At 37.3% G+C, this 20169-nt stretch overlaps 4 protein-coding genes across 8 annotated transcripts; all 4 read left to right on the forward strand.

The window, feature by feature from the left end:
* The first annotated feature begins 577 nt into the window (after positions 1–577).
* LOC140894028 (probable serine/threonine-protein kinase SIS8) lies at positions 578–11491 on the forward strand. Of its 5 annotated transcripts, none has more exons than XM_073302752.1 (13): positions 580–1653; positions 2465–2902; positions 3859–3963; positions 4385–5573; positions 5702–5742; positions 6584–6652; positions 7066–7166; positions 8671–8749; positions 8845–8943; positions 9018–9086; positions 10182–10231; positions 10342–10518; positions 11077–11491. In XM_073302752.1, exons 1-13 carry the CDS (start codon positions 1171–1173, stop codon positions 11162–11164), a joined length of 2988 nt encoding a protein of 995 aa, XP_073158853.1. In that variant the 5' UTR covers positions 580–1170; the 3' UTR covers positions 11165–11491. The 5 variants fall into 5 exon arrangements, with proteins under 5 accessions (XP_073158855.1, XP_073158853.1, XP_073158854.1 ...); XM_073302751.1 differs by having other exon boundaries at positions 582–1653; positions 4385–5591; XM_073302755.1 differs by having other exon boundaries at positions 1515–1653; positions 2446–2902; positions 4385–5591.
* A 708-nt stretch (positions 11492–12199) lies between these two features.
* On the forward strand, positions 12200–13389 carry LOC140894101 (thaumatin-like protein). Its single transcript, XM_073302758.1, has 3 exons — positions 12200–12363; positions 12529–12915; positions 12985–13389. The coding sequence occupies exons 1-3, from the start codon at positions 12300–12302 to the stop codon at positions 13287–13289; spliced, it is 756 nt and encodes a 251-aa protein (XP_073158859.1). The 5' UTR covers positions 12200–12299; the 3' UTR covers positions 13290–13389.
* Positions 13390–15382: 1993 nt separating this feature from the next.
* On the forward strand, positions 15383–18296 carry LOC140894085 (zinc finger protein VAR3, chloroplastic). The gene is made up of 6 exons (XM_073302756.1): positions 15383–15846; positions 16372–16489; positions 16579–16925; positions 17307–17423; positions 17722–17820; positions 17929–18296. Exons 1-6 carry the CDS (start codon positions 15461–15463, stop codon positions 18041–18043), a joined length of 1182 nt encoding a protein of 393 aa, XP_073158857.1. The 5' UTR covers positions 15383–15460; the 3' UTR covers positions 18044–18296.
* Positions 18297–18842: 546 nt separating this feature from the next.
* Positions 18843–19621, forward strand: LOC140894133 (large ribosomal subunit protein eL19z-like). The gene is made up of 2 exons (XM_073302760.1): positions 18843–19014; positions 19128–19621. Exons 1-2 carry the CDS (start codon positions 18903–18905, stop codon positions 19532–19534), a joined length of 519 nt encoding a protein of 172 aa, XP_073158861.1. The 5' UTR covers positions 18843–18902; the 3' UTR covers positions 19535–19621.
* The last annotated feature ends 548 nt before the right edge of the window (positions 19622–20169 follow it).

Here is a 20169-nt window from a genome sequence, read left to right on the forward strand (position 1 = left end):
AAGAAATGTTATATCAACTTCGGACTGTGCCCAGAAAAAAATAATATAAATGTGCATGCAAGATAGAGATTACTAAAATTATTATAATTTTTTTGGGGTCATAACTAACTGTTAATCTTATTATTATTATTATTATTATTATTATTGACAATGGAGGAAAATTTTAAAATGTCAACACAAATTTTGTTTTGTTTTTTGTTTTCTTTTTCTTCTTGTTAAGGATGGACGAAGTATTAAAAATTAGCTACGTCGCATCACATACCTTCGATGAGATGTCACTATTTTATTTATAGAAAATAAAGCAATATTTTATAGTTAAAGTAAAATTATGGTTGAAGCATATATATCTCTCTCTCACAAGTCACACACACATATATATACTTTTCGTCTTGATTATATGATCTGTTTTTTTCAGATAAATTAATAAAAAAACATATTATATTCAAAATTTCCATCTGCATTTAAAAACTAATTACACGAATTAATAAGATTATATTAGTAAATGAATGAAAAAATATTATAGATTAGATTAGATAATTGTTGAAGTGAAGTAATGGGCCAAAAATAGAAACAAATCTATCTTTGTGTTCACACATTTCAAGTCAAATAAATAAATATTACCACGGAGTGGAGAGTTACGTTTGACTCGCAGACACCATTTCCTTTGCCAGTTCGCCTTGCTGGCTGGTTGATTCATTCGTAATTCTTTGTTTTGATTCTTCAAGACAGTGGCGGTCTTTACGTAGCAAAATATATCACAATTTCTAATGGCCGCATGCGATTCTTTTGTTTGCAAGATTTGAGGAGACGTGCCTTTTCTTGTGTTGTTTTGAGAATTGTTTTTGGTTCTTCTGTGAGAAGTTTATCCAAAGGTGTTTTCTTGCAGCTGGGCTTTTGGGTATTGATGCGCACATAAGCTACTTTATTTGGATTTTTCTTCGTATTGGTTGCTTTTGTTTGGATTCCTAGGGTATTGACTTTAAGGATTTCTACTGAAGGAGCTCAGTAATTGTATTTTGTTTTTGCTCTGGACTATTGTTAATAGTGATTCATGATTGGAGAGGAAAGATAGAAAATGTTTTTGAAGGATCTTGGTTTGACCCACAAGGGGTTTTGCCGAGGGAGCTTGATGTTTTTGTTTCTTGTTCTTCTCGATTAGGATGAGAAGATATGAAAAGTTTTCTGAAGAAACTTCACATAGGGTCTAACCACTCTGCAGACTCAGAAGGTTCTACCTCATCATCTAAGAGTAATAATAGGTTGTCCAGCGATGGTTCTCCAACCGGGAAGCCTTCATACTCTAAATCTGAGAATCGACCATTTTCGAACATTTCAGGGTGGTTAAATTCTGTTACAAATAAGAATACTCACAGTCTACCGTCATCTTCCAATGCAAAGAGGGAAGAAAGGAAGGAAGTTTTTGATCCTGTGGGCAGTAGCAGCTTGGACGCTTCTCTGGGTGCAGTGAGGGCTGATTCGGGATCAAGTAATTTGAGGGATCCTGATATAGAGGAATATCAGATACAGCTGGCTTTGGAGTTGAGTGCAAAGGAGGATCCCGAGGCAGTTCAAATTGAAGCTGTAAAGCAGATTAGTTTAGGCTCTTTTCCTGCTGAAAATACTCCAGCTGAAGTTGCTGCATATCGTTACTGGGTAAGGGTCTTCATGTCCTGCAATGGTTTTCATCTGTTTGGTTTTTTGTTACTTGATCATAGATTTTATTATTAAATGTTATAGTCGAATGACATTATGCATCAACGTTTTAGCACATGATGGCAAGTTAAGTGAAAATTTCGAATCCAATTCTCAGTTACGCTTGATTCCAAATATTCATCTCGTTTGTAGTTTGATTATTGACCACTTGAGTTTGTGTTAGTGTCATTTATGCTGTGTGGACGGAAGTTCGTAGTCCACAGCTAATCTTTTGCATCACGTGCCAAAACTTGCAAATTATAAAATACTAACCATATCCTTTTTTTTCCCCCTGGGGTACTAACTCTCGTTTAAAGTCAACTTCATTGTGATAGTTGTGAAGAAAGGCCCAAGGTTTTTCGATTTAAAAATTTTTCGAAACCATCAATCAGGAAATTGGAACGCTGCCCCATGATCCTCAAGACTTAGGACCACATAATGTCAAGATTCTTTCACAATGGTGCTCTATCCTTCTACCTTTGCCCAGTCTCTTAGTAGTTGACAGTACAGAAATCTGAAAAACATGATGACCCATCTTCGACATAATGTATGAATTGCTTTTTCTTTCTTTTTTTGTTCCCCTTATTTTTTACTTGAAGTCATTGGAAGGATTTATCATATTTATTTCCATCTGCAGTTATGAGATCATTTCACATGTTTCTGTATTCTGTATTCTTCATTGACATAATAAATAATAATATTCCCATGCATGAGCCACTTAGATTTCGTTTTCTAACATATCTCATATTATAGATTTAACTATTATTCACAGAATTACAATGCTCTTAGCTATGACGACAAGATTCTGGATGGTTTCTATGATCTATATGGCATTTTAAACGAGTCCACATCGTCGAGAATGCCTTCCCTAGTTGATCTGCAAGGAGCACCTGTTTCTGATGATATAAGTTGGGAAGCAATTCTAGTAAATAAAGCAGCCGATCCCAAGTTGTCGAGGCTTGAGCAGGAAGCATTGGAGTTGGCTTCTAAAGTAAGACCTGACCAGGGAATGGTTTTTACTTGCAGTATGGTGCAGAAACTTGCTACAATAGTTTCTGATCATATGGGGGGGCCGGTTAGTGATCCCGACAAGATGTTGATCGCATGGAGAAATATAAGCCGTAGCTTGAAAGCAACCCACAGGAGCATGGTTTTGCCTATTGGTTCTTTGACAATTGGTCTGGCGCGTCATCGAGCATTGTTGTTTAAGGTACTAAATACTTCTCGATGAGAATATTTTCATGAAACAAACTGCAAGTCATATCTTCAACCCATCTCATTGTCTTATTTGGGCATTCCTAGCGTGTTGCATGAGATAAACCTCAGGGAAAACCACAATTTGTTTCTCATGCTGGAGCTGGATCTCTAATTGAGAATGCAGATCCAGTTTTAATTTTGAGTGCGTAGTATGTGGTTTTTCCCGAAATGGAGAAGAGCGAATGAAGAATAAAAACAAAAATACCCTTTATTTTTCATTCTTTTATTTTTAATTTTATCTTGTTTCAAATCGGGGCGGAGGAAACAGTCTTTTACGACTTAGTTCCCTTCAGAAGCCAGTGTCATGAAAGATACAGTGATGTGTTGCTCCCAGGCATCTCTAGAACTTGGATCTCTTTCCTTAATGCTCTTTTTATTCTTTACCCATTGATGAGAAGATCAATCTGTTACTGAGGAGACCAGGTAAAGGTTTCTTAGATCAGCTTGACCTAAACAATATACTAAATTACTAATAGAAGAATGAAAGTCGAAATCCCACTTGCTTGTTCATTTCTGCTTTCTTTATTCGTTGAAATATTCGGTCTTCATTTGTTTTTCTCTCCAATTGCGGGAAGGTAAGTTGGGTTTCTCCTTCTATTATTCCCATTTTCTGTTTTACACAGTGACGGATATCATCTATTCTTCCCTTAAGTATCAGCACTTAAGTTTTTCCAGTTTAGGGTGATAAACCAATTTATTTTCACTATTTGCTAAATGGCTTCATTAGGTTTTATACATCCTTGTGGTGACTTGACATGTCAATATGCTTCATTATTAGTTACCATTTACTAATTCTGCGCTGAGAAGTCTGCTTTCATTCATACATATTTGTCCTTATATGATTTAGGGATTTAGTTATAGATTTGAATTCTTCATGCAGCCTTTTGTCTATCTGGCATCATTATGTAGGTTTTGGCAGATAGTTTGGGCATCCGTTGCCGCTTGGTCAAGGGGCTGGAATTTGCAGGTTCTGCTGATGTCGCAATGAGCATTGTAGAAATTGATGGAAGGCAAGTACTAATTGACAGATTTCATCTATCTTTTTAGCTGAAATGTTGGTCTTATGTTATCCTTCTTTTCCCCTGCCTGTCCTTTTTTTCTTTTTATATCTTTAGAATTGTTGAATTATATCCTTGTTCCATATGAGAATGTTAAGTTTAGATACTAAATGAAATATTAAATTATAATCTGTTGTAGAACATGCCTACCTGACTCTAATTAGCTGTTAGAATTCTTAAGGTGGCCTTGAGTCTTATTGACATCATTTCTCTTGATCGTCATTGATTTTACTGCTCGATTTGTAGTTGTCTTGATTAATTCTTTGTTTCTAACAGTATACTGTTGCAGATCACATTTCTTCAATATTTTGAATGATCATTTTGCAATATATTACTTCTCCCTCATTCCTCTTTCTGACTAAGTATGCTTCAGGGAGTTCATTGTTGATTTAATGGCGGACCCTGGTACACTCATTCCATCTGATGCCGTAGGGTTGAATATGGACCTTGAGGGCTCTTCTCATGTGGCTTCATCGAGTGGTGGAATATCCAATTTATTAGAAGACCATCAAGAGTTTTCAACTATGGATAAGAAAAGCATATTTCGAGAGAATGTTCCAATGGAAAAGGAATTTATGGTGAAAGCTCAAGAAGGGTCCAAATACAATAATAATAGTTCAAAAACACCGTTGTTTGTCAAGGAGCCATCAAGGGAAATCCAATCCAGGTCTAATCATCCTTATGCACATGCAAGATCGCCGTCATGGACCGAAGGCGTAAGCACTCCAACTGTCAGAAGAATGAAAGCGAAGGATGTTTCACAATTAGTGATGGATGCTGCCAAAGAAAATCCCCAGTTAGCTCAGAAGCTCCATGACGTTCTACTTGAAAGTGGCGTTGTTGCTCCTCCAAACTTGTTCACTGAAATGTACTCAGACCAGTTAGATGTGCAACTGGTGGACATCAAGCCCATGACACAAGGAAAAGAAAAAGGAGGAAGTGATGGCAAAAATAAAGCTAAGGATCACACTAACCTAGATCGAAGTTCTCTACCTCCACTGCCACATCATGGTTTTCGTAATAGAGGCAATTCGGGTACTCCTTTGGAGGGGCAGTCTGATTTGAAAATAATTACTGGGCGTCCTAGTTCGTCAGAGTTCGAAATAGATCCTGCAAAGTACAAAAACAATGTTCCTGTTGCCGCTGCTGCTGCCGCCGCCGCCGCCGCAGTTGCCTCTTCAATGGTAGCTGCGGCTGTAAAGGCAAGTGATTCAAAGCTTCAACTTCCTGTAGCAGCTGCAGCCACTGCAACAGCTGCAGCTGCAGCTGTTGTAGCAACTACTGCAGCAGTTACTAAGCAGTATGAGATATTGGAAACAACTGTTCTTTCGCCAGACAGTCCTTTTGCCATTGTTAATCAAGCAGAGTGTATAAGAAGTGATGGAGACATGGATGTAGCTGTTTCTGAACAACGAGGAAGTGGTATCCATGAACGCGAGGGTCCGAGGGAAAATTTGGAGGGAGAGAGAATATCAGACAGGTCAGCGGGTAACGAAAGTTCTAAATCTGATGTAACACTTGATGATGTAGCTGATTGTGAAATCCCATGGGAGGACATCTCCTTGGGTGAGCGCATCGGGCTTGGTACTAATCTTGAATTATACTCAGCCTTATATATATATATGTATGTATATTTGTTTGGACCAGTTGATTCCAACTCCGAGCACAAATTAATTTGACATATCTTATTGCAGGATCTTATGGTGAAGTCTACCGTGGAGACTGGCATGGAACTGTGAGTATCTGATAAGTCTTGTGGTAGCTGGGGACATTTATTTTTATTATTCTTTACATGGTATATAAAACATGTGAAGTAGCCGTCGCGTGTATATCATGTAGTTGAACTTTGTTTGTGTGCAGGATGTGTAACCAGAACAAGTTTCTTGCTTTTTTCATCTCATTACAGATCGAAATTCTTACAAGTGTCCAATTGGTGAACAAAACTCATGGTTTTTAACTCAAAAAATGTTTGTTTCTCTATTTTCTTTGCCTTGATTGGATTCTTAATCTCTGTGTGTCAAAATAAGATGTTACTGATGGGCAATCAGCAAAAATTCTGGGTTACGTCAATATTCCTCATTAATAGGGGGAAACAACTTTATACTCTCTTTAGCAGCATGCATGTTTTTTTTAAATAAAATAAAAAAAATAAAAACAGGCTTGTGTTCTCTCTTGGACACAAAGACCGGATTTTTATCTTTAAATCAATATGGATTCAGGAGCACCTAGTGCAGTGAGGATCTTGGCAGTGCCAATAAATCATATCTCAGATACTTAGAGCATTCTATTCTTGCTTTCTATGTCGTGTTTACTTCTAACTTGCAGCATTTTCTAAACCAAACAAGACAATTGTCCACTTTCCAGTCATCAGCATGATCCCTCTCAAAAATACTTCATGTTCATGCTCCTCAAAATTGGGGACGAGGGATCAAAAAATCTTCTGCATGTTAGATATTTACTTCTGTGATAGTAGTTGTTTGTATGTGTATTTATTGTTCGTTGTTCTACATGGCTGTAATTTTTTTCAGATGCTGATCTTCAGTAAAGAATAAATATAACTTGATTCCGACTTTTAGGAAGTTGCTGTCAAAAAATTCCTTGACCAAGCTATTACTGGAGAATTTCTGGAGGAATTTAAAAGTGAGGTAAATAAGATACTTTTGAAGTACATTTCTATCCTACGTTGTAATGGCACATACAATTTTTCTTTCGTTTTTTTAACTATTTTAGTTTTGCAAAATATTGGGTCTGAAGAAGGGTTGAGAAATCTCCAGTACTTATTATCTTTGGATATCGTGATTTTCATACCCATTGAAGGGATGTTTTCTCTATGATCAATCATTTGACATTATAGAATGATCTGTCAAGCATTAATGATTAGTTACACAATTGAATGTCCTTGAAGATTTGTTTTGCAGAACGTTTTAACAATTGTCACTCAACTTGAACAATTTTTTCATTGCCAGAACTTTCACGTCCTTGTCATATCCTACTTTCTGTTATTTAACAAATTAGTTTTGGCATGTTGTTTACCATCTGACATGCATGATTTTGCAAGATTCAAATAATGAAAAGGCTCAGGCATCCAAATGTAGTTCTCTTCATGGGAGCTGTTACTCGTCCCCCTAATCTTTCAATTGTGACTGAATTTCTTCCTCGGTATGCTGAAATCCTTTTTAAGTTCTTGACTTTTACGATCCATGTAGTTCACTTGCTTATGATAGTATTATATTATTTGTCACACAACTTATCGGTAGAAAATGCAAGCTTGATAGCCTTGGAAGACTCAAGCCACATTTTAATTTTAACCATTTATGGCGCGTTTTCCTTTGTCTGCTTTAACATATTCACTGAGAAGTCTCTTCCATGTCCAAACTCTGGCCAAATAAATTTATTGGAAACAAATTTCTTTAACTGTAGCTAAGTTTGAATTCAATTTACCGAGGGTAGCTAGGTTGGTTGGATAAGATGTGATTTGTGTTATTGAATGTATTTCAGCTCTCTCTCTCTCTCTCTCTCTCACACACACACACACACACACACACACACCTGAATATTTCCTTTTTTCAAATTATTATCAAGCAACTCCATCAAATTTTGCCAGATGTTAAAGAACATGACTGAAAGATTCAAATGTCAAAATCTTAGAATGCTGCCTGTCTAGATGGGTTTCTGTTACGATCACAAATTAAGAACTCAATTTATATTGCAAAAGGAATAGAAATATTTTCCCAGAGCAAGCTCTGTAAACCCTAGCAAAATGCTAGTATCCCCTAGCTCAAGCTAGTTACAAAACAAGAGCAATAACTGAATGAACAAAATAACTTCCTCCTCGTGCCTTAATCTATTGCCTTCTTTCTCGATTCTTCCAAGACATCTAGGCCCACCATCTAGACACTTCTAAGACATCTTGGGCTATTTGGATCTAGGCCCACTAATAACAGCCCACTAATAACAACCCACTAATAACAGGTCCATAACAATGCGTCTATTATTGAATTGACCCGATAGTACCCATTTTTGGAACGTCCAGTGCCAAAGTCACTGAATGGGTAAGTCGCCAATCCCTGGACTATGTAATGTACTTTATCTGCTGGGTGACGGGTGGGCATTTTACCAGAGGTTTCTAATCTACCCTTGTGTGATTCCTGTTGAAGCATATACTCGGGGGTGGGTGCAGGGCGGACGATTTTAAAGCAGACTCCCCGTTCATTAGATAGAGAAGATCACCAAGATTGCGTGATCCGCTGCCGAACTTATTCCAATTCAATAAGAGAGCTCGGATCGGTTTCGATCCGAGCTCTCTTATTGAATTGCTCATTCAACGAGCATTCTCAATATTATGCCTTGAAGAGGACTCGAACCTCCACGCTCTTTAGCACGAGACTCAAATTTTGCCAGATGTTAAAGAACATGACTGAAAGATTCAAATGTCAAAATCTTAGAATGCTGCCTGTCTAGATGGGTTTCACAGGGAGACTGGTTTATCCTTGATCAAATCTTGTTAAACATTGTTAACTTCACGGATGACTTACTTTGGTGTTGCTGGTTCTCACAGATTTTATGCATTAAGTTTGTGTGTGTGTGCGCGTTTTGCAATTGTTGAGTGGAGTTTCACCATGTCTCAATTTGGGCGTAAATTGAAGCAGTTTTATGTTTACAGAGGTAGTTTGTACCGCTTGATTCATCGTCCAAACAATCAACTAGACGAACGCAGACGGTTAAGGATGGCTCTTGATACAGTATATTTGTGTTTTTGTCTTTCAATTCTTTATCATAATTTCTATTTTGGAAGAAGTTTTGTTGTACAGATGAGATATATATTTTTATGTTACAGGCTCGAGGAATGAATTATTTGCACAATTGCACACCGGTGATAGTTCATCGCGATTTGAAATCCCCAAACCTTCTTGTTGATAAGAACTGGGTTGTAAAGGTGAATATCTTTAGCTGACGATTGAGCCTGTCATATTTTACTTATAATCATCATGTTTGCTTTTCTTCTTCTAGGTATGCGATTTTGGATTGTCAAGGATGAAACACAGTACTTTTCTTTCTTCAAGGTCAACTGCTGGGACGGTGAGCTAAAATTTGTCTTTCATCATGGTCGTTCATTTGCCTGATGGCTGATGCATCCCTTGTAGAAATTATACTTTCTGTTGTATGATGAGCTCAGATTTGTCTGGTTGCTGATGCATCACTTGGAGAAATTTTACTTTTTTCCCCGCTAGTACTAACTACTAAAACTTCAATTTTCTCCCCTGGATTTCATTTTCTGCTGCGTAGTACGTGATTTAGGTTTTTTATTCTCTAAATGATGTGACATGTTGCAGTGCTCAGTATATTATTCTACACATAACTTACGTGATGTCATTTGCCTCGACACCCTGTATAGATAATCATGCAAATGGTTAGTTTCTGATATCAATTGCTAAATTAGATGATCATGCATAATAAATGTCCATTATTTTTTGCCATCTAGGTGTATGCTCACGTGTTACCTAAGCCTTCATGAAATAGCATAATGATCCAATCATGCGACGACTAATTTTTGTTGCATCATTTGGTTATCAGCCATTTGGTAGATGACAACTCAATTGCTGGTTTGGAGATATTTGATTGCTAAGTTTTGCCTTCAAAAAGGTGGTTTGCCGGGATCTGTGGCTCAAAAATAAATTCAACTTACCGTGCCAATGTCTGTTGAAGGAATACAATCACCTTTCATAGGCTTAATTTTTGCATCCTACCTCCAATATATCTTCAGTCTTGTGGAATCTGTGTTTCTCTGAAAACTAGTCATGATTTTTTTACTTGTCTGAAGTAGATAGTTGAAGTACAGGGACACCTGTGATGGATATGCTTTATCCTTTATTTTGTTGAGTACACGTGATTGATTCATCCGACTAATTTCTGTGGCAATTTGGACTAATTTTCTGTTGTGTAACTATAATTGTATTTATTTACTGATTGCTATAATCTTTGTGTTGTTTGCCTTGACAGTTGATCTTAAATTCAATGTTTTTATTGTGCAACTTAACCACCTCATTTTAGTTATTTATTTTTGCTACTAACCTTGACTTCTTATTGCTTGAAAAATCTCTTCGAAGTTAAATCTTAGTCTTCAAGTTTTGATTGTGAGACACTGATTATCATCTTATATTTACCTTTCTTCAGGCAGAGTGGATGGCACCAGAAGTTCTAAGAAATGAACCATCAAATGAGAAGTATGTCTCCTGCTTATTATCAGTCATGGAGTTCATACTTCATACTGCATACATAACCAGATTATAAAATAAATTTAGTCTGATTTGGTTTTTGATTGATTTGAATACAGATGCGATGTTTTTAGCTTTGGTGTCATACTGTGGGAGCTTTGCACTATGCAGCAACCTTGGGGAGGAATGAACCCAATGCAAGTTGTTGGGGCTGTTGGGTTTCAGCATCGTCGTCTTGACATTCCAGATAACATGGATCCAGTGATTGCTGATATAATCACTAAATGCTGGCAAACGTGAGTGACTTCCTCCTTTCCTTTTTAAGTTCACAACAAATATTAGTCATGAATTCTCACAAATGGAGTTGATTGGAAGATTTCCATCAAATTCATCTTTCAAATTGGAATCATTCGATTAAATTCAAACTCAACCTGAGTGATTTGTCCCATCAAGAACTTACAACCGATCAATTCAAAACCATCCAAATCAATTTGGATCCATCCCTTTCAATGCTTTGTTTCTGGGATTACATTTGGCTAGAAAAGTTACCCCACATACAAAACTGTTTGTTTATTATGTTGCTAGAATGGGTTATTATATAGATAAAATAACTCAATTCGGATTAAATGGCTGGTTAAACTCTTTCGATATATCATTTAATCATTTATTTATCCTAGATCCAGGTTTGTTTTGGTGGTCAAGCTCGACCCTAGGTAGGAATCGTTCAGTGTTTTGAGTTAAGATTATGATGTAGTATACTAATTCTCCGTTGTACACCATCCCAACATTTTGGGATTATCGGAGTAGTTCTGTATAGCAACGCTAAGCTAACCATTCCATGTTGAAAATTGTAGAGATCCGAGGTTACGGCCATCATTTTCCGAAATTATGGCTGCGCTTAAACCGCTTCAGAAGCCTATCACCAGTAAGCAGAGTGGTTGAGGAAGAAAGATTGGTCTGCATCAACTTTTACGAACCATAATGTGATCACACAAGCCGCCTTGAAATGAAGGCATGTCACATTAATGGTATTTGATCATTGTTGAAAGTGTACAATGAAAGATCTCGACGGAGACTACACAGTTGTATGAATCCGAACACATACATTATCCTTTGTTGTTGACTTGTTTCATTGCTTTTCTGGGCACCAAGTGAAATTGTGCAGTGTGTATGTTTATGTCCATATGTAATTTACTGTAATCAATGCCTGATTGTAAAAGAATTATTTTGGCAGCTTAGGGAAAAATAAAGAAGCTATTTTACTGGTTAGATTGAGTCTGTGGGTGTAATGGTAGTGGCTTTGGTTTTCTTTCTTGAATTTTTGGGTTTCAAATCAATTTTAAATAAACAACTGAAATAAATAAACAATTGACATTCATTTTTGTGATTAAAATTCAATTAATTATGTTCGAAGTACAAAAAAATTATGCATATGTATAATGAATGCTGAAATCATAAAGATTAGATAAATATTTTTGTGGATGTAAATTTTCTGGGAAAGGAATTCAAAGTGAAATACCACATGTCCTTTTTCTGTTTCAAAGTGTGAAATTCTTTGCTCGACAATAATCTGAGTATCTGACATCTACTTTAAACAAAGGGTCGTGCAATTCGAGATAAATGGTAAAGTTTGTCAGCAACCAAATCAAAATTCAAAAATAATGAGTGGCATTTTCGTCGGCATACTCTCAATCAAATAATGTCATTTTACTTTTACCATCATGTTTAACAATAATATTCTTAAAACCTTTTTTTATTATTAACACAACGGGTAATTAACATACTTTTACCCGCATGTTTAACAAGAATATTCTTAAAACTTTTTTTATTATTAACACAACATACTTTTATCAAATAAATTTTAAACACGACAATTATGTAACATTTACATCACGATCAAATTAACCAATATCTTTGGGGGAAAAAAAAATACTTTATTTGTTATATATAAACTTTATTGCTGCTCCACCGTAAAAACTTACTATCCCTCTCCCCCTCCTTCTTGGGTTCATTACCTCCATTTTTGTTTGGCTATCTATATTACATCCTTGGTTGCAGGCTGCCACCTTGCTCAGCCATGGATGCACCCAGAAATCTCATTCCGTTGATTTTTCTCACACTCCTCACTCTTCACATTTCGGGTATCTACCTACATTCCCTTCTGATGCATCCAAGTTTTCTTTTTGTGTGTTTGCTCGCCTACATTCATGTTTCTCTGTAAAAGTCCAGTGGGCTTTTTCAATTTTTCTCTTGTTTATTCGCTCACTAAATACTTTGATTTCTTCTTTATTTATATGGTGTTGCAGTGGAGGCTGAGGCTTCAGGTACAACAATGACTCTGCACAACAAATGCAGCCACACAGTGTGGCCGGGGATCCAACCAAGTGCCGGAAGACAAATTCTAGAGAAGGGGGGTGGGTTCAAGCTTCTTCCCAACAACTCCTACACTCTCCACCTCCCAGATGGGTGGTCCGGCCGCGTGTGGGGCCGCCACGGCTGCTCCTTCAACTCCGCCGGCCGCGGACGCTGCGCCACCGGAGACTGCGGCGGAGCCCTCTTCTGCAATGGGATCGGAGGGACCCCACCGGCGACACTCGCTGAAATCACCCTGGGGAAAGAGCAGGACTTCTATGACGTCAGCCTTGTGGATGGGTACAATCTCGCCATTTCTCTAACCCCACACAAGGGATCAGGTCTGAGACTGATGAGTATAAAATTCCTTTTCGTCCGATTCTTGAAAATAAAAGGGGGGATTTGTGCAGGGAAATGCAGCTACGCGGGATGCATAAGCGACCTGAACAGGATGTGCCCGATGGGGCTTCAGATGCTGTCACGCAACAAGAAGAGAGTGGTGGCGTGCAAGAGCGCGTGCAGCGCCTTCAACTCGCCGAGGTATTGCTGCACCGGCAGCTTCGGGAGCCCGCAGTCGTGTAAGCCCAGCCCGTATTCGAGGATTTTCAAGGTGGCGTGCCCCAAGGCTTACTCTTACGCTTACGATGATCCCACCAGCATCGCCACTTGCACTGCTGCTTCCTACTTGCTCACCTTCTGCCCTCACCTTCTTTAATAACTATGATATATGTTGCTTTTCTTTTCTTTTCTTTTCTTTTAATTCAATCAAAATGACCATTATTGTTATTATTATCATTTCAAAAAATTTCATCTTACTGCTGCTTACTAATGTTTACTTTAATTTCATATTTTCCCCATAAACATCTATGATTTAGGCTATTGTTTACTCGTTAATTGGTTTAAAATTTGTATAGGAAAGGGAATGTTTGGAACTCTCTCTCTTAGGTTATAAACTCATGAGGTGTTCATCCCAAAAGACTTGTCTATTGGGTGGGATTGCATCATGAGTTTATAACTAACTCTTTATTAGTTTAATATTTTAATGTGAGATATCATAACATTGTCGATCCCTTGAGAAGCCGACGTCCGCGACGGCCTACTCTAGGCGGCTTTCACTCACCTTTCAGCATTCAGTGCATGCATTCATGCACCTTAATTCGGCCTTTAATTTTTTCAATTATCGACACTGATCCGATGGTAGCCCAAATTGAAATATTAAACTAATAAAGAGTTAGTTATAAACTCATGAGGCAATCCCATCCAATAGACAAGCCTTTTAGGATGGACACCTCATGAGTTTATAACCTAACATTTGGTGCTCTCGTTGAGAGCCGACGTAGCGGAAGGGGCGACCTAGGAAAGGGCTACCATCGGATAAGTGTCGATAATTGGAAAAATTATAGGCCGGATTAAGGTGCATGAATGCATGCACTGAATACTGAAAGGTGAGTGAAAGCCACCTAGAGTAGGCCGTCGCGGACGTCGGCTTCTCAAGGGGTCGGCAATGTTATGATATCCCACATTGAAATATTAAACTAATAAATAGTTAGTTATAAACTCATGAGGCAACCCCACCCAATAGGCAAGCCTTTTGGGATGGACACCTCATGAGTTTATAACCTAACATTGCAATGTTACGATATCCCACATTGAAATATTAAACTAATAAAGAGTTAGTTATAAACTCATGAGACAATCTCACCCAATAGGCAAGCCTTTTGGGATGGACACCTCATAGGTTTATAACCTAATATTTGGTGCTCTCGTTGAGAGTCGGCGTAGCGGAAGGGGCGACCTAGGAAAGGGCTATCACCAAGAAGAAAGGTGAGTGAAAGCCGTCTAGAGTGGGCCACCGTGCGGAAGGGGTGACCTAGGAAAGGGCTACCACATAAAAGAAAGGTGAGTGAAAGCCGTCTAGAATGGGCCGCCGCGGACGTCGGCTTTTTAAGGGGTCGGCAATGTTACGATATCCCACATTGAAATATTAAATTAATAAAGAGTTAGTTATAAACTCATAAGACAACCCCACCCAATAGGCAAGCCTTTTGGAATGGACACCTCATGGGTTTATAACCTAACACTCTCTTTGCTAGATTATTCTACGATTGCCGCAAAACTAACTCAGAATTATCACCAAAACTCTTATTTGGTTGTACTTGTTTCAAGTGTTACATTCTTTAATATCTATCAAGAAGTATTGTTTCTATAATAACACTTTATGGGATACTATACATGTGCAACTCAAATAATTCAAATCCTATTTTCATTTAAATTTTTGTTATTCATACATTTTATGTTGAGATTTAAGTTTCAAATTTATGTACACAATTAGTTCAATTTTTTATGGTTGAAAAATCATTGAGAGTTCAAGTGCTACAAAATAATTAATTACATTTATTTATTTTAATCAAAATTAAAATAAAAATAATAAAAATAATTTTTAATATTTATTTATATTATATAAAAATTGAGACTCATTTAGAAACTACTTTGGTGTGTTTGATGACATCAATATAAATTTATAATTTTAAACTTCAAACATACATTGTACTTCATATAGATTATTGGATAAAATGATAAAAAACATAGTTGTATTTCTCAGTCCTACTATTAAAAATCAGTCATTATCTATATCTTGTTAAAATTAAAGATTCATTTCAATTAATTTCATTGTACTTTTTTTTAATATTTGACGTATTATTTGCAAAATATTAAAATTTTATATTTATTATAATTTTAAATAAATATTAAATTATTTAATTGCTAGTAATAATAAAGTCGAGGACCCGTAACCCTTGGTCCGTCCAATAGCTGCAGCTGCAGCTCTCGTCTCCTTTAAACCTCTTCAAAACCCCAAATGAATTGAAAATTGCACAAGAAAGAAAAATGGCTGCAACTTCAGGATTCTTCACTTGTTTCGGAACCACGATGCTCCGCAATTCCCGCAATTTTTCTCAGATTCGTTCTCTCAAGTTCTTCCTCCCTCCTTCCCTGCGTCTCAATCGCTACTGTTCTTCTTCCGCAGCGCTACTCGGTTCAAATGTTTCTGCTTACACTGCGGATTCACCTTCGACAACCTCCACTCACCCATGGCCGGAATGGGTTAAATTTGTCGACCGATTAAAAGCCAAAGGCTACCTCAGTCCCAGTCTAGAAGCTGGCGTGTCGGAGATTGGTGGTGTAAATGATCAAGGAGTGGTCGATTACACGGATATCAACCTGCTTAAGAATGCTTGCTTGAGCTTTGCGCGTGCCCGATATGATATCTTCAAGTATGGCCATCTCAATTTTCTTCTTCTTTTTTAGTGCTGAATGAGATACTGGGGATCCCAATTTTCTGGTGTTGTATTTAGCCGATTTAATGTTTAAGTATGGTTTAGACTTTAGACCCAGGGATTTCTAGAGAGGGCAAGTTATTGTATCTTGAATGAATGAAATATCTAAATACATTCTCTTGAAAGGTCAGGGTGCTGTTTTATACCATTTAATTCTAGGAAACTAGGTGGATGTAGAATGCTTTTTTGTGCCTGGCACGTGTTGAAGTTTCTAAAACATACTAATAAAGTTCTGATGCTTATTGATGGTTGTTTATTGAATCCTAGTTGCCTAGTTGAGGAAGCATGCGTAAAACTGGAAAAAAGCAAGAAACTTGCTATTCATTCATTTTCAAAGCAGAGGATTCCTTTTGTAATCCGAATATAGCGTGTGGTGTGGTATGGGTGAGTGCTGAGTTATACTATATGCGGAGAAAAATCAGTTGACTTATATGAGTTGAGCTTCCTTTTTTGGTACTGCAGGTCATTGTCGACAAAAGATATTCAGACAATTGTTGAAAGTGGTTGTCCTAATGTTTTGCGGAAGTCAGTTAATTCAGGAAAGAGATTAAGGGCATATTTAAAACTTGACGAAGGAGATGTGCGTATAGATTTCACGCTATGTTCACTTTGTTAATGATTCATGTAGAAATTGGATATGCAATGGTGATTTACCATCTGACATGACAGGTATGCGGATCTTGCAATCTCCGTGGATCATGTGATCGAGCATATATTTTGCTAGATGACTCTGAAGGAGCTCCACGTACAGTAGATATAGTTCGTATGCTAATATTTTATGCGTTGGATCCACTTGTTATTTCTGGAGACATGAAGCCTCCAGGCAGAGACCTTATTGAAGCATCTGCAAAAAAATTGCTGCTAGAGTTGATTGATCTTGGTGATACCCCTATTGACCCTGATATTCCAAATCTGGTGGATGTGACTCCTCGACAGAAAAAACAGAGTCTCAATACGTTTGACCGAGGAAGCTCACAAGATGTCGAAATGAAACCAGGAGACTGGGTTTGTACCAAGTAAGTGAAAAACCTATTCTTTGGTGCACTTGTTTATTATTTTAGAAATGTTCTATATCTAGAGGAACTGTTTTGTGGTTTTGTTGAATTAAGGTAAATTTATCTAAGCCTTTCAAAGGTTTGGTTTTTTAAATTTTTTCTTCTGTGTAATCTATTCTTAACTTCACCGTGTATGAAGTTGATTTTAGATGTGAAAGGCTGTGGCTCTTTCACTGATGGACAACACAACAGTAGCTATTTGCTTCAAAATTCTATTTATATCCTTGATTGTAGTTTGCTTGTTTTTCTAGTATATTTGTGGTCTTCTTTCCATTGTGCTCATCTATCTTATTCATGTGATAAAGTCAAGTGTGACATGGTGTTCTCATCAATTTACCGCAGATGCAGTTTTCTGAACTTTGCAAGAAATACACAATGCCTAAAATGCAAAGAGAAGGGACTGAAGCATGTTTCTCGTGATAGCTCTGAAATGAAAAAAGGCGATTGGAACTGCCCTCAGTATGTTAAATTTCTTCTCCATACAATTATTTTTTCATGCTTCAATTTTACTGTTCATGGTGAGATTTGATTTCGCCTGCTCCCGCTTTTGAAACTACGTAACAATCTTACCATGACTACAATCTCGTCTTGGTTCTACTGGATTAGTGAACTGATTATACAGTTTTTTGTTGCTGTAGTTAGAACCATTAGAACCATTTGTCCGGACCACTAATTTAGTGGAACTGGTTCTGTTTCTTCTATTTTCCTTCTATATTTCCATTCTCTAAGTTTCCTTCTCATCTTTTCGGATCCCTAGATGTTCCTTTATGAATTTTGCGAGCAAAAAGAATTGCTTCCGCTGCCAAGTGCCTCGTCCTCCAAGAGAGCTGAAAGCTGGTGATTGGGAATGCCCTGAGTTAGTCTTCTCACCTTGCTTTCATCACCGCTGAGGCAAATATATAACTCTTGTGTGTTCGCTTGTGAAATTCGTTTACATTTACAATTTTTTTTTTCCAATATGCAGATGCGATTTTCATAACTTTAATAGAAATGATGCCTGCAAGAGATGTAATCTAAAACGTCCCAATCAAGAGTCTACGACACCATATGGCGACCGAACGTGGAAGAAGCCTTATTAAAGTTGGCCATTGTTCAAATATATTCGAACATTCTGGTGAAACTTGGATCCGATTGTGGCAGCAACAGCAATATTCGATCATGAAAGGATTTTGTTGATATCTTGAAAGAGGAAAAATGATTGGTTGGTTGAATGATTTAACCTTGTGTTTAACATGATTTTGGTTGAACTTTGCTGCTTTATATTTCCCTTTCTTTTTCTAGTAGATATCTTGTGAGAAGAACCGTTACACGAGTTGATATGACCTATATTTATAATGAAAAGTAATATTTTTTTTTGACATAAAAAGTAATATTTTTCATTAGTCGAATCGAAAATAATAGTCATCTCATGAAATTGACTCAGTAATATTTTTCATTAGTCGAATCGAAAATAATAGTCATCTCATGAAATTGACTCTTGAGATTGGCTTATGCGAGTTTTTGTGTTTTTTTATATGATTGTTCTTATAATTAGATATTTTTATTTGTTGCATGTAATTGAAAAGGAAAAAAAACCGGATTCGATTTTCTCGGATCCTTGTGTATCGTATGTCTGCATAATCAATTATTTGATGATCAACATTAACTCCTGAAAAAAAACACCACCACATTAACATTTTCTTTTTTTTTTTTCAAAAAAAAGAAAAAAAGTTGTGCCTTGGGCAGCAAGAATAATAGCAAAATGAAACATTTGACTCTCCATGCAGGGTCCAATTAATTAAGTTGAACTTGGCCCCCAAGAATGAAATGAATTAATATAGTTTAACGAGTCATAAAATAGTATATATGAAACCCATGCAAGTTTACATCTCTATATAAACAAGAAACCCATAACAAAGCCTTCAGCAAATCACAAAACTAACAAACAAATTAAAAGAAATGGTGTCTCGAAGGCTACAAAAGAGGTTAGCATCCAGTATTCTCAGCTGTGGGAGAAACAAAGTGTGGTTGGATCCTAGCGAGTCTATCCATATAGCCTCGGCAAATTCTAGTACTTTTTCATTCTCTTCTTACCTTTCTTCCCTAAATTATAATATTCTTGTATTATATAATGAGCTTTTAGATTATTTTATATCTAGCTAATGTCTCATTTCTATGACGAAGGATTGAATGTAAGGAAGCTAATAAAAGACGGGTTCATACTCGATAAAGCCTCGAAAATCCATTCGAGATCGAGGGCTCGACGAGCTATGGAAGCGAAGAGGAAAGGCAGACACACGGGATATGGGAAAAGAAAGGGCACGAAAGAAGCAAGGCTACCCTCAAAGCTCTTGTGGATGAGGAAGATACGAGTGTTGCGTCGTCTACTACACAGTTATCGGGATTCCGAAAAAATCGACAAGCATTTGTATCATGATCTGTACATGAAGGTGAAGGGTAATATGTTCAAGAATAAGAGGCTGCTAATGGAAAGCATGCACAAACTTAAGTCTGAGAGGAAAGTGGAGAAAGCATTTCAAGATCAAGTAATGGCTATTAAGGGTCGAAAAAGGGTCATTAATCATATATAGAGAGTGATTAATTTGAATGAGTGTATTTTTTTTTTTTTCTGTATGTTTATGCTGCTATATATTATTGTTCTGTGAATAAATATTGATGTGTTGAGGTGTACGTGCTGTGTTTAATGGAATCACATTATTTTCTCTAATGTGACTCAAGACTAGACCTGGCCAAGGGCCGGGTTGGGCCCGGACCCGGCCCGTGGTCAACGGGCCGGTTAACCGGGTCAACGGGTCCAACCCAAAACCGGGACCGGACCGACCACTAGGCGTCCGGTCCCGGTTTTCCGTCAACCCGGCGGGTTGGACACGTGGCGCCCATGGGGCGCCCAGATGATCCAACGGCCACTAGCAAGTGGTCGTTGGATCACTCAACGGCCACGATTTCGTGGCCGTTGAAACCCGGCCGACCCGACCCGCCGGGTCTATCGGAATTTTTTTTTTATTTAAAAAAACCTATTTTTTATGATTTTATCTATAAATACCTCCAACCTCCTTTCATTTTGTTTACACAATTCTCTCATCATTCTCTCTATTCTCAAATCCTTTTAATTTCTTGAATTATCAAAAATATCAAGTTTCGATTATTGGTTTATTGTCAATTGTTGATTTATTTTCATATTTATACAATTACAAATGTTCGGAGC

Source organism: Henckelia pumila, chromosome 1 (genome assembly GCF_033568475.1).
Source record: "Henckelia pumila isolate YLH828 chromosome 1, ASM3356847v2, whole genome shotgun sequence".
In the NCBI taxonomy this organism is placed as follows: domain Eukaryota; kingdom Viridiplantae; phylum Streptophyta; class Magnoliopsida; order Lamiales; family Gesneriaceae; genus Henckelia; species Henckelia pumila.